The sequence below is a fragment of the Vipera ursinii genome (genome assembly GCF_947247035.1).
Source record: "Vipera ursinii genome assembly, chromosome: 7".
In the NCBI taxonomy this organism is placed as follows: domain Eukaryota; kingdom Metazoa; phylum Chordata; class Lepidosauria; order Squamata; family Viperidae; genus Vipera; species Vipera ursinii.
Genome location: NC_139521.1, coordinates 49481753 through 49496518, shown reverse-complemented (window position 1 = coordinate 49496518; position 14766 = coordinate 49481753). Strand labels below are relative to the sequence as shown.

The 14766-nt window shown below is 37.7% G+C and overlaps 1 protein-coding gene across 4 annotated transcripts in view; it reads right to left on the bottom strand.

Moving 5' to 3' along the window:
- The window catches only part of SMAD1 (SMAD family member 1), a 48370-nt gene that overhangs the window by 20801 nt on the left and 12803 nt on the right, over window positions 1-14766 (bottom strand). For all 4 annotated transcript variants that reach the window (XM_083367782.1, XM_083367779.1, XM_083367780.1 and 1 more), the window contains exon 2: window positions 9203-9767. In XM_083367782.1, the coding sequence (XP_083223908.1) occupies window positions 9203-9602 (400 nt within the window). In that variant the 5' untranslated portion in view covers window positions 9603-9767. The remainder of the gene's footprint in view (window positions 1-9202; window positions 9768-14766) is intronic.

Below are 14766 nucleotides of genomic sequence, written 5' to 3'. Positions count from 1 at the left end.
GGAATTCAAATAAGAGATCAGGATTATAGACTGAGGGTGTTTGCAGACGATCTGGTTGTTACGGTGACCCAGCCAGAAAATTCTGTTGTAGAATTGATGGAGATAATAATGCAATATGGGAAAGTCTCTGGATTCAAGGTTAACATACAAAAAACTAAAATGTTGTCTAAGAATATGACAGTATCACAAAAGGCTGTTTTAGAAGGGTTAACTGGATTTGAAATTGTCAAAAGGGTTAAATATTTGGGGGTATATTTGTCACCCTCAAATGCAAAGCTATATAAAAATAATTATGAAAAGCTATGGGGAAAAGTTCAAAAAGAATTGGATAGCTGGAAAAAACTACAATTGTCTTTACTGGGAAGAATTGCAGCAGTGAAAATGAATGTTTTGCTGAAATTTCTATTTTTATTTCAAATGATACCTATTCTTAAAAAGGATTCAAACTTGGAGGAATGGCAAAAGGGTATTAATAAATTTGTCTGGGTAGGGAAAAGGCCACGAGTTAAATTTAAGATTATGCAGGATACACGTGAGAGAGGTGGTCTTAAAATGCCTAATTTTAAATTATACTATGAAGCTGCTGCTTTGTCAGCGATAAGTGATTGGATTAATTTAACACAAGTGAGATTATTAAATCTTGAAGGTCATGATTTGCTATTCGGTTGGCATGCTTATTTATTGTATGATAAGAAGGTGGATAATGTGTTCAAGGTGCATATTTTAAGACATGCTCTGTTGCGAGTTTGGAAAAAGTATAGACATAAGCTAAATTATAAGATACCTTTATGGGCAATACCGAAACACGCAATAGAAAATATAAGTGTTGGGTTTAAACACGATGTGACTACATATAAGGAAATTTTAAGTTTGGAAAGGAATGTATGGCATTTGAAGCCATATAATTTCTTACGAGAAGAAAAGATTGTTCAAACTTGGTTTCAGTATGGGCAATTACAGGCCAGGTGGAAAGAAGATCAGAAAATTGGTTTTTCAATGACTGATGAAAATTTGGTAAAGCAAATTAGAAATGAAGGTCAAGCACATATCAAACGGATATATCTTGCACTGATAGAAATTGATTCAGAGACAGAACTTGTTAAAGATTGTATGATAAAGTGGGCTCAGAATTTTCAAGAAGTCATTACAATGGATACTTGGGAAAAGATTTGGGTGAGAAATGTAAAATTTACGCAAGCTCAAAATTTAAGAGAGAACTTTTATAAAATGTTTTATAGGTGGCATTTAGATCCTAAAAAATTAGCAAGTATGTATCCGAACTGCCAGCCTAAATATTGGAGGTGTGGTGGTGAAGATGCAACGTACTTTCATATATGGTGGGCCTGTAAAAAGGTTAAAGCATTTTGGATTAAAATTTGGTGGAATATGCAGAAGATATTTAAGAAAAGGATAAAGTTTTGTCCGCAATTGTTTTTACTGGACATTATTACTGATACTACTGTTGTGGTATCAACATCAATTCAAGTTGATGTTGAATTTAATTACGGCAGCAAGACTTTTAGTAGGGCAATACTGGAAGAAGGAAGAACTGCCGACTATAGAAGAATGGACTTTAAAAGTTTCCAACATGGCGGAAATGGCAAAGATCTCAGCGTATTTGAAAGACCATTCGCAACAGAGATATATTGTGGAGTGGAAAAAATGGATTGATTACATCCAGAATAAATATGGGACTAAAAAGTTTCATTTAGCATTTGAGTAAGTATTGATGTGATATTTATATTGCTTGTCTTGTAGTCATTTTATAAGAGTTAAAGTGCGATAGATTTAATAGCTTATTGTTGTTTGCATATGGTAGATTATGATTGTTTCTACTTTTATACCTTGTATTTAGCTCTGGGAAGTCGGGGAGGGGGAGGGAGGGAGGTGTTGGGGAGGGTTGGGAAGAGGGGAGGGGGTTGGGAGGGGTTTTGTTTTGTTTTGTTAAAGATAAAATGTACTGTAAAACTTTTCAATAAAAAAAAAGAATATAGAATTCTTCTTTGGCCAAGTGTGGTTGGACACACAAGGAATTTGTTTCCGGTGTGTAGCTTTCAATGTACATGCAGGTAATAAGAGATAGGTTATGATCATAAAAATACATTCATCATAAATCATAAAATACAACACTTCATCACCAGCTCACGGTTGACTCAGCCTTCCATCCTTCCGAAGTAGGTAAAATGAGGACCCAGATTGTTGGGGACAATTAAGCTGACTTTGTAATAATGCCGCTTGGGGGGTGTATGAAAGCCCTAATAAGCAGGCATATACATAGAATGAAGGCTACTGCTAAGCTTGTAAGCCGCCCTGAGTCTTCGGAGAAGGGCGGGATATAAATGGAATTAAAATAAATAAAATAAATAAATAAATCATAAGATGCAACACAGTGGTAGTCATAGGATACTAGCTAACCAACAACATAAATCATACTAAGATACTAAATAAAACAATATAAATTGTAAGATACAAGCAACAAAGTTATAGTCATAAGAAGATAAGGACAGGTAATAGGAAAGATGAGAATAACAGTAATATAGGTTTACTAAGCAGTTTGACGGTGATATAGGAGTTAGTTGTTAAGCAGAGTGACAGTGTGTGTGTGCGGGGGGGGGGACAAACTGTCCTTAAATATAGTTGTTTTGGTGTGCAATGCCCTATAGTGTTGTCTTGATGGAAGAAGCTGAAACAGTTTATGTCCAGGATGTGACAGATCTATAGATATTTTCACAGCCTTTTTTTTTGCTCGTGCAGTATCAGGGTGAATAATAATTGATGATTTTTAAAAAAATTTTTTTAAAAAAATCAGATTTTTTTAATTTAAATTGGATCTTTTAATTTAAATCAGATTTTTTTATTTTATCAAATTTATTTTAATAAAATGCTTTCAGAGTAAAAATCTATCTAAATAGTTTTCTATTTAAGACACATTAACAATTTAGTTTATTCAGCATGAAATGGAGCTTAGTTATGTAGCATGAGGCTGTATATTCTGCAATATTTACATTTTTGGTAAACTCATTCAATGAATCCAAGCTTTGCAAGCTGAGATAACTGCACTGATGCATTCACACAATTTCACAGTAACCTTGAGATAAATCATAAAACAAAGTTCAGGAATATGCTTTTATCCCATTGTTTTGCAAATCTATGTACACTACAAACTGTATGATTGTTTGAAGAAAATGCATCTGTACCAGGCTCTAAGTGTTTTAATTAAATAAAAGAATTTGAGTAGGTCTCCAACTATGTGTTTCCCCAAAAGTAAGATCTGGTCTAATATTATTTTTGCCTCCAAAAGAGGCATTAGGTCTTATTTTGGGGGGATGCAGTATACAGGTCCTCAGTGGAAGGCAGGCTAGTACAATTGTTTTTTCTGCAGTTCTAACTATTCGTTGAAATCTATGTCTGTCTTGTTTGGTTGCAGTTCCAAACCAGACAGTTATAGAGGTGCAAATAACAGACTCAATAATTCCTTTGTAGAACTGTATCAGCAACTCCCTGGGTAGTCTGAGCTTTACGAGTTGGCACAGGAAGAACATTCTTTGTTGTGATTTTTTGATGACACTTTTGATGTTAGGTGTCCATTTTAAATCTTGAGATATTATAGAACCTAGAAACTTGAAGGTCTCTACTGTTGATACTATGTTGTCTAGTATTGTAAGAGGTGGTAAGATAGTACGGTTTCTCCTAAAATCTGTCACTTCTACAGTTTTGAGTGTGTTCAGTTCAAGATTGTTCCGGCCGTACCACAAGGCTAGTTGTTCAACCTCCCATCTGTATGCAGATTCGTCATTGTCTCGAATCACTGTTGTATAATCTGCAAACCTCAGTACTTTAACAGAGGGATCTTTTGAGATGCAGTCATTGGTATATAGAAAGAAGTGGAGAGAGCACACAGCCCTGGGGGGGGGCTGTGCTAATTGTACAGGTATCTGATGTGATTTTGCCTAGCTTCACTTGTTGCTTCCTGTCTGTTAGAAAGCTTACGATCCACTTACAGGTGTGGTCAGGCACAGCCAGCTGATTTAGTTTAGTGAGAAGACTATCTGGAATGATGGTATTGAATGCCGAGCTGAAGTTTACAAAAAGACCCTTGAATAGGTCTTTGGAGATTCAAGATGTTGTAGGATTTAGTGCAGAGCCATATTAACAGCATCATCTGCCGATCTATTTGCTCGGTAGGCAAATTGCAAGGGGTCTAACAGCGGATGCGTAATAGTTTTCATATGGGCCAGCACTAGCCTTTCAAAGGTTTTCATAACTATGGATGTCAGACCAACTGGTCTGTAGTCATTCAGTTCCTTGATGGAGGGTTTCTTTGACACTGGGATGATAGAAAACCATTTGAAGCAAGAAGGAACAGCACATCTTTAATGATTTATTAAAGATTTGGGTGAGGATGGGGGCCAATTGGTCAGCACAAACTTTCAAGCAAGAAGGAGTTATCTTGTGTGGGCCTGGTGCTTTTCCAAGCTTTTGTCTGTGAAATAGACCTTGCACATCATTTTCTGAGATCATCAGAAGTGGGGGACCCAAGGGGATAAAGTCAGTTGTAGGAGGTTTGGCTGTTGTTGGTATATCTAAGATGGGGATGGTGGAGATAGATGACAGTGGTTTCCTCGCATACCTACAGTAAAACACATTCAGGTCATCTGCTAGTTGTTGATTTCTTCAGCATGGAGAGGATGTTTGCTGTAACCAGTGATGTTTTTTAGAATTTTCTACATATTTGCTGGCTCCTTTGTTAACAACTAATTCCTTAGCTTTTCAGAGTAGTTTCTTTTTGTTGCTCTGATCTCCCTTCTTAATACCGTATTTTCCGTCATATAAGACGACTTTTTAACCCATGAAAATCTTCTCAAAAGTCAGGGGTCTTATACGCCGGGTGCTGAAACTTTAGGGACAGAGCTGGCTGGAAAGCCTGGAGCGGATCTTCCATTTAGACCAACTGGAGAAGAAGCTGCAGTCTGTGATTTTTTACAGGCTGGGGTCTGGGCGTCTTTCCTTCTAAAGTTGAAGAGCAGCTGTAATTTATCCCAACTTGAAAGGCAGGTGGGGAATGCCGCAGCCAGAGCAGCTGCTTAGCTCTAAGGACACATTTGACTCAGGAACTGGGCGGGCGGGCTGGAAAACGTGGAGCGGATCTCCCATTTGGTCTTTTTTTTAAAAAATCCCATTTGTATCCCGCCCTTCTCCGAAGACTCAGGGCAGCTTACAATTTAAAGCACAAATCAATGTGCTTAGCAATAGCCTTCATTCTATGTATATGCCTGCTTATTAGGGCTTTCACCCCCCCCCCCAAGCAGCATTATTACAAAGTCAGCTTATTGCCCCCAACAATCTGGGTCCTCATTTTACCTACCTTGGAAGGATGGAAGGCTGAGTCAACCTTGAGCCTGGTGGGATGCGAACCTGCACTAACTGCAGGCAGCTGGTGTTACTTAAGGCTCTGCGCAGGGAAAGCTTTAGAGTGAATTAGGAAAAGTGAAAAAGTGAATTAAGAAAATAGGGAATGGTTGCTGGAATTGGGTATGTGTAGTTTAACGAAGAGAAGGGTGAGGGGTGACATGATAGCAGTGATCCAATATCTCAGGGGCTGCCACAAAGAAGAGGGAGCCAAGCTATTCTCCAAAGCACCTGAAAGCAGGACAAGAAGCAATGGATGGAAACTAGTCAAGGAGAGAAGCAACCTAGAACTAAGGAGAAACTTCCTGACAGTTAGAACAATTAACCAGTGGAACAACCTGCCTCCAGAAGTGGTGAATGCTCCAACACTGGAAGTTTTTAAGAAGAGTCTGGACAGCCATTTGTCTGAAATGGTATAGGGTTTTCTGCCTTAGCAGGGGGTTGGACTAGATGACCTCCAAGGTCCCTTCCAACTTATTTTTTTATTATTATTATTATTATTATTATTATTATTATTATTATTATTATTATTAAGTTTAATCCACTTGCACTCTTTTATGTTTACATGTTTGATGACAAACAGCCTTATGTTTATAAGTGACAGTTTTCCTACTAAGTACCTGCATGTCATAAGCATTTGAATTAAAATTACCATATTAAAATCAAATCTGATGTTTTTTAATTTTTATTTGGTGTGTGTTGGAAGAGGGGTAGTCTTATACGGCGAGTATAGCCCAAACCCTATAATTTAACAGGAAATGTAGGGGGTCATCTTATACGCACAGTCGTCTTATACGCCGGAAAATACGGTACATTTCTAGTCTGATTGTACAGCATTCTATCTTTTTTCTTGTAGGCTTCCTCCTTGGCATGACGTAGCTGCTGGAGTTTAGCTGTGAACCAAGGCTTGTTTTTACTGTATATTCATAAGTTTCTGGTTGGCACATATAGGTCTTCACAAAAAACTAATATATGATGTTATATCTGTGAGTTCATCCAAGACTGCAGAGGTATCTTCAAAAACTTTCCAATCAGTGCTGTCAAAGCAAGCCTGAAGTTTAGCTTTGCCTCCTCAGTTCAAGACTTCACTGATTTAATTGTTGGTTTGATGGTTTTAAGTCTTTGTCTATAAACAGGTACAAGGTGAATCATACTATGATCAGAGTGTTCCACAGCTGCTTGTGGTAAAGACCGATAGGCATCTTTTAGTGTTGTGTAGCAGTGGTCTAAAGCAGGGGTGTCAAACTCAATTTCATGGAGGGCCGCATCAGCATGGCGGTTGCCTTCAGGGGGCCGGGTGGGTGTGGCCAGGGTGGGCGTGGCCTACTGGGTGGGCATGGCTAGAGTGTGTATGGCCTGCTGGGTGGGCGTGGCCAGCTCTACATCGTTGGCATCAAGGGTGCCTATGGGGGCCTGGGCAGGAGTGGGACAGATCTGAAGGTCTCTGGGCCAGGGCCAAGGCAGTGGGGGCCGTTCCCTCACTGTTTCCAGGATGGCTTCGCGGGCCGCATGAAACCACTTCGCGGGCCGGATCTGGCCCCCGGCCTTGTGTTTGACATGTCTGGTCTAAAGTATTCTTGCCTCTAGAGAGACAGTTGACATGCTCAAAGTATTTTGGTAGCTCTTGGCTTAAGTTAGCACTGTTGAAATCTCCTAACTCAATGAGGAGTGAATCAGGATATATTTCTTCAGCCCACAGAATCTTGTCAGCTAGTTTGTAATGCTTTAATTGTGCAAGCTTGTTGCGAAACATACACTGCAAATAGGACAATTTTTATAGATAATATAGATTTATAGTTTATAAAATATTGATTAGAGAAAAAAATGAAAGTTGTGGCATGAACATAGAGTAAAAGGTTATTTTATTTTTACTGCTAAGCTTGTAAGCCGCCCTGAGTCTTCGGAGAAGGGCGGGATATAAATGGAATTAAAATAAAATAAAATAAAAATAAATGTACAGTTATAATTCCTATAAAAGAAAATCACAACTCATTTCTTTAAATTTTCTTTCCTTTTTCTGTACTTTTGTTTTTTCTTTACTACTTTGTCTTTTCTTTACTACTTTTTTTCTGTATTCTAAATATTAATTTCTCTTACTTTTCTCTTTCTTTTTTATAATCTTAATAAAGCTATTTTAAAAGAAGAAAAGAAATGCAGGCAGGACAAACCTAAAAATAAATAAATAAATAAATAAATTTATCCAATGTACCATTAGCCTAAAAATGCTAAAAATATAGTATTATTTCAGGAGTTATATATGGTATTACCCATCTACTTAAAAGTGTAGTGTATGATATATGATATGGGAAGAATGTAAGTACCTGAATAATTGAAAAATGTATTCTGCTTTGTGAACCATATAAAGTATTATGTATAGAATGGCTTCCTAAAGATCTTGCAAAACAAAAACATTAAAATTAGAATAAACTTTAATAGTGTGGAGTGAGCTATGATATTCTCATTAAATAATTTAAACTTACCGTAGTTTTCCCTATTTCTTTTAGTGGAGCTATTTAAACAAGTTATGCTTACTTCAGATACAAAAGCCACATTTAATGTGCCAGATAGATTTGGCGTCATCTTTAAGCTATCATACTTTTGTATACAAAGCACAAAAATAGTTTCATATAGTAAATTATAGTTGGCTGTTACAGAAATGCCTGTGCAAGGCCTTTCTTTCCGACAATTGTGCAGGAGTGTTTGCCAACTGATGGCAAGTTTCCTCCACCATTTCTTCTTCCTTCTATAACCACACATATGCAGCAGTCTATCAGGAAGTAGTCTGACAAAGGGTGGCCTCTCCAAGCTTTGAATTCCCATTAACTTTTCGCCTGATTCTAGCCGTTTCAATTTCTAGCTGACTTACCAGACTGCTGACTGCTTTCAAAGACGAGCAGTCTCTCTTCTTGGTTTCAGAAATACAGTTAATAACAATGCTTCAACAATTCAAGCAATTTCCTTACTGTTGTGACCTATAGTTCTTTAAATCTGATTATAAAGAAAACAGTTTATATGTGTTGTTTGCCAACTTGTCACAAATCTTCAAACATCATGTAACTAAGTTCTGCTCATTAATTTACTGGATACAACTTTTTATAAACCCAAACTATATTCAAACAAGAACTCACTAAGTATGTCATATACAGCCTTTGCTGTAAACCTAGAGAAGTCTTTTCCCAAATGAAGTAGAGCAGATGCACCCAAATCTAATTTAGAAGTCACTGCTCAAGGCACTATTTCATCTAAGCAAGTTCACTTCAAAATCAGCAAAAGGCACTGATGAAAATCATACACTGGGTGCTTTCATATTTCTATTTCCTCTCTCACGAGACAAGGGAAGTTTTAAAGAAAGTCAAAGTACTGAGAGAAAAGGATTGAAAGGAACTGCAAAGAAGCTAACAGCAAACTTCCAAATCAAGACATACCAAGGCTACTCTCACTAACACTGACAGGGCAAGCCACTGGACTAGAATATAACATGAGAGCAAACCCCATTCCCTACTTGGCACAGATGTTACTTGGTTTGGGTAACGAAATATCTGCATGATAACAACCAAGCTCAGGAAGTCAAAGTGTTTTGAGCAAAAGATTATTGCTTTCATGCTATCAATTCCAGTCATGTTAAGAGTCTGCCTGAGGACTTTAACAAATATAAATATAACATATTGTTACTTTATTACAGTTCAGTAATGTTAGAATGGGAAAAAGTAAAATCTCCCCTCTCGCCCACTGAATTAATCCCACTTAAAAATAATTGTAGATGGGGAAATGAACATATAATGAAATTTCCTACCTGGGCTTTCCACTCGTTTGTAATGATAGGGATTGATGCAGACTTCCTTCTGTTTTGAACCAAAGGGAAACTCGCAGCATTCCAATGGTTTAAGTTCATGATGGCTCTGAAGATCAGGCCAGCGCCACACACGACAATAAATTACATGGGGAAGCCCCTTGCGATGAGAAACCTGAAGTCTGCCATCTAAGGAACGAGGAATTGTAACACAGTTGCTTGGCTGACCAGGACAACTTAATGCTTTTTCCAACTCTTCCATTGCTCCTTTTTTCTTCTTAAGTTTTTTAACTAAGGCATCAACAGCTTTCTCTGCCCATTTTTCCTCTTCATCCCCTTGCTTCCACCCCAGCAGTCTTTTAACAGCTGGGCTTGTAAAGGAGAACAAACTTGTCACATTCATAGTGATTAGTTAGAAGGAAAGTATCAGAGCACAATTTCTATATCTCCTTCCAACAACTATCCAGAACAAATTCAGATGATTTCTCCCAATTCCAAATTCTTGCAAAATGAACCCAACATTCCAGTCTGATAGATGTCTTTGGAGTTCCACGTCTTAACCAGGTACCTACAGAACATAACATTGGGAGGAAAAAAAGTTCGGTTAAAACAATATAATTTTACCAATATCGATAGCATACCTTTTCTACTTCATTGGCAAAATCCAGACTCTAATAGGACATTTTTCATTATTACTGAGTAAAGGGTTATCATATAATATTAGTTCTTTTGTATTATGAAATAAAGCCAGGTTTTTTACTCCTCATGTAATATACAAACCTCTTTCAACATAGTATTTTAGTTTAGATAACTGAAAGAATGAAAAGTGCATAATGTGATTTCTATCAATCTCTGAAGTCAATCAGCAGTTAATGTGTGAACAGTTTGCTAGCAATTCAGAATACTGATGGTCAATATCCCACACCTGAATTTGTTCAGAGTTTATAGTCAACTATAACAGTCTGAACAACTGTTAACTCTTTAGTTTAGTCATACAGGTTTATAAAACTGCCACTCATAATTATGACAAATTAATTTTATTATATTTAGTGTTGCTTGTTATGAACCAGTCAACAGGTTTTAAACATCCAACTAACCAAGAATTATTATACTCTCTCTCTCTCTCTCTCTCACACACACACACACACACACACACACACACACACACACACAAACACACCAAAAGGAAAAAAAACTGCTTAACAAGGATGTCTGATTAAAATGCTTCTGCAGCATTTAAAACAAAATTCATACCGCTTTTCTCAGAAATGCAGTCTTTGTATATACTGGGATACTAGACAACCTGTGACCCATTTAGGTACTGTTTCAGAAATATTTTCTTACTTAAACAGAGAAACAGAATGATTATAAGCAGCCAAAACATCAGTTGGAGAGACTTCTGAATTCTGCCTGGCTTCTACCGTCATTGAGTGTCCTTGTGGGAGCATTGGAAATATCCTTTTATTTATTTCTTCCTTCTCTCCCTCCTTCTTCCTTTTCCTTCTTTTTCTCCCTCCCTGCTTCCTTCCTCCCTTCCCTCCACTCCTTCCTTCCTTCCTTCCTTCCTTCCTTCCTTCCTTCCTTCCTATATCTTTACTCCTCTCTTCTTATATCTCCCCTCCTTCTCCCTCTCCCTATATCTACTAATTTTGACCAATTGAAAATTACAAACAAACACAAGACTTTTAGTAGTATAAGAATAAGAAATATATAAACAATTGACTGATTTTGATATTTAATTTTAATGAGTTCTAACACAATTATCATTGCTCAGAGTGCTTGCCCAATAAATTTAAGGCACCAGACTAGAAGGCCAAGCACTGTGAGTTCTAGTCCTGCCTTAGCCGTGAAAGCCAGTCACTCTTTCTTAACTGAACGCACCTCACAGGGTAGCTGTTGTGGAGAAAACAGGAGGAGGAAGGTGTGTTGGATATAATCATTGCCTTGAGTTATTTATAAAAATAATAAAGGTGGGATACAAATAAACAAACAAAAAGCCCCCAATCTAGTATAACAGATGATCTAAGGCAGGGGTGTCAAACTGCCAGCCCACGGGCCGGTGTGTCATGTGGAAACCGCGCCCACCCCATTGCCGGCAATGGCAAAACCATCCCGATATTTATTTATTTTTATTTTTATTTTAATTCCATTTATATACCGCCCTTCTCCGAAGACTCAGGGTGGCTTACAAGCTTAGCAGTAGCCTTCATTCTATGTATATGCCTGCTTGTTAGGGCTTTCATACACCCCCCCAAGCGGCATTATTACAAAGTCAGCTTATTGCCCCCAACAATCTGGGTCCTCATTTTACCTACCTCGGAAGGATGGAAGGCTGAGTCAACCTTGAGCCTGGTGGGACGCGAACCTGCACTAATTGCAGGCAGCTGGTGTTACTTAAGGAGGCATTAGGCCACTGCTCCACCAAGGCTCAGATATGTTGTGTGATGTCATGTGACGTCACGAGTTTGACATGTCTGATCTAAGGTAACAATGACTTTTTTAAGAAAAAAAAAAAGCAATCCAGTAGACTGAATGCTTATCAGGAAGTGTTGAGATTCGGTCTACTTGAGTGAGAAAAATCTATGTTCATTAGGGAAAAGCAGTATAAATTAGCAGCAACATAATAAGAAAATATTTATTCTCAAGAAGTCTAAATCTCTGGAGCCAAATGCATCCTTGAGTACTGAAGGCATTAACAAATGTTTTGGCTGAACACATATATTATCTTTAAGAAAACCCGGTGAACCACTGAAATGCCAGATGACTGACGTTTCAGTCTTCAAAGAACAGAAAAAAGCAGGAAACTACAGATTCAGATATCCTGACATTGATACTTGGAAAAGTTCTTAGGGTAATCTAAATCATTTTGTATTAGGGTAGTGTCAAAAGGGGCAATCAGCCAAATGAATCCTATTGAGATCAAAACGTGTCTATAAATGACTTGTGGAAAGCAAAACATTTTGAAGAGTTTGTTTCAGCATTTGTTGTTTACTGCAGTTAAGCTCGAAAAGCTGACTTGCAGGAAGGAAAGGAGAAATGTCAATTTTAAAGTATATATGTAAGTGAAGAAAACCCAGTCTAACTTGTTAGGAAGGAGTAGGCAATCCCCAGTTTGTAAGGACAGCATTCATGAAGGAATTCCTTCAATTAAATTAGGCCCCCAGACTAAGAAGACTAGCGGCATATATCAAAAGTAATTGGATTGGGAGAAAGATCTAGTTTGCTACAAAAATGTATTTAAGAAATCCTTATCCTTTGGCCATGCCAGGGAAGGATAATGGGATATCTAAAAAGAGCTGCCAAGTGTTATCCAAGAGCAGTGATGGCGAACCTTTTAGAGACCGAGTGCCCAAAGGCAACCCAAAACCCACTTATGTATCGTCGGGTGCTGGGTGGGCATGGCCCATTGGGTGGGTGTAGCCCATTGGGTGGTTGTGGCCAATTGGGTGGGCATGGCCCATTGGGTGGGCATGGCTGTGGTGGTAACAGCAGACTGGGTGGGACTAAAAAGTTCAATCAATTCCAACTTTGCGAGATCTTTTTTTTTCCTGCAAGAAGTTGAAATTGATTGATTGAAATTTTTTTTTTGCACACGGCAGCGGAGGCCTAAAGCAAAAAAAGTTTTATAAAACCCAGCTGAAGGCTAGGACTGGGGCAATGGGGCACGTGCCCACAGACAGGGCTCTGTGTGCCACCAGTGGCAGGCGTGCCATAGGTTCACCACCATGGTCCTAGAGTTTAGCAGAGGCAATCAAGCATGTCACAATCAAATGCAATGGTATCTTAAGTGCTAAGAATTGGACAGTAAGAATTTCTATGTTACAATTATTGGAATTTTTAAAAAATGAATAATACTTGGTCTAGAACCGCTACAAATGCGCCTAGAAATAATGGTTTTGGCAGATGCAGTTATGAAGACCAGTTTCTCACACAAGCATTTGAGCAGATGGTGCCAAGGCAAACTTTATCAACCAGTTGTGTATTATGGGCCCCGGCTACACTTTCCAGAATTCCTGTCTAGCATGGAAGTTGTAATTCCTATAGATTTCAAGGTACCAAATTTGGAATTATTGCCTTAGCATAACTAGTTATCATTTCCATTCTTAATAATTCATTCCTTCAATGTATAGATATGACACAATAGCAAATATTTTCAGAATATTTACAATTTACAATGAAATTTACAGTTTTACAAATTTAGAATATGGTACAAAAGCAAATATTTTCAAAAAGGAGTGCCAAAACAGTCTGAGCCTTTGCTTCTTCAGAGATCCCTTCCCATTTTGAACAGCAACAATTACAAACATCTGCTTATTTTAAATAGCAGTTTTCTCATAATCTGTGTAGGTGTATTAGAAACACACAGGCAAAAGAACAGACATTTCCATCTATATTTAGATCTGCCCGGTCAGCTGTAATTGCATATTTTCATCAGAATCTTCTGCAACGGAAATACATCCATATTCATCCAGGATTCAAAGGAAACATCTTTACAAGCCATATCCTTTTACAAACCAACACATGGTCTCACGCTACTCTGTCCAATTGTTAAATATCTTCTTTAGGAAGGGCAGGGAATTTTATTTCTTTATCCATTCCAAAGACATTTCCTTTTATGATTTGAAGAGTAAGGTGGAGCCTCACACACAGGTGAAAAGGGAGAGGGAACAACGAAAAAGAGGCAGACAGTTGTCACTGGTGAACTTCTGTAATGGTATTTGGGAATGATCTTGGGAGACAAGTGCAGAGACGCTGCCTAGGATATGGTCAGATAAGAGAGAGAATAGCTCGCAGCTGGATAGTGGACACAGCAAGAGGCTCAAGAAGAGATCTTCGCTAGTTTCTCAGACTGTAAAGGAGATGGGAGGAGAATTGTACTTTCAGATTCCAGGATTACCAGGCAGACCAGCTAGGAAATATGACCAGATAAGCTAATTCTATCCTATGGTAAACCTCCATTAACAGAGTCTTACAATTTATAAACTCTAGTTTACAGTTCACTGCTGTAAACTCTTTCAAACCAACGTTTGATAAGCCAAAAAACATCCCATTGATTCAGATTATATTATATATATCAATACAAGCACTTAATATTATTTGAAAATAAACTGTACACTTGGACTCTGACTGTATCTAATTTTAATATATCATTAAGCATTAATTTTATCAAGCTGCAATTGTTTATGACTTGAAAGAGAAAACATTGTAGGAATAATCTGATTAAGCAATCTCCAAATCAGAACATTTTCTGTTTCCCAAATTTGCAGAATTATCACTACAGTATACTCTTCAAGCGTCCTACTCCAAATTATATTAACTCCTTCATTTGAGCCTAAGTACAAGGATACTAAAATATGCAGGAAAAAATCCTGTTTTTTTTCTCTTTCAGTTGGAAAGCCTAAGATTTTTTTTAGTGAAAAATGAAACAAGCTATAACTTGTGCATTCGTCTCTAATCAAATTTGCATTGCATATCTTCAAACTGTTTGGAATACTGACAGAATTAGACATGCTCACGGTTTCCTCATGGAATGCCAGTATGAGCAGGTGTTAAATTGTAAGCAAAAC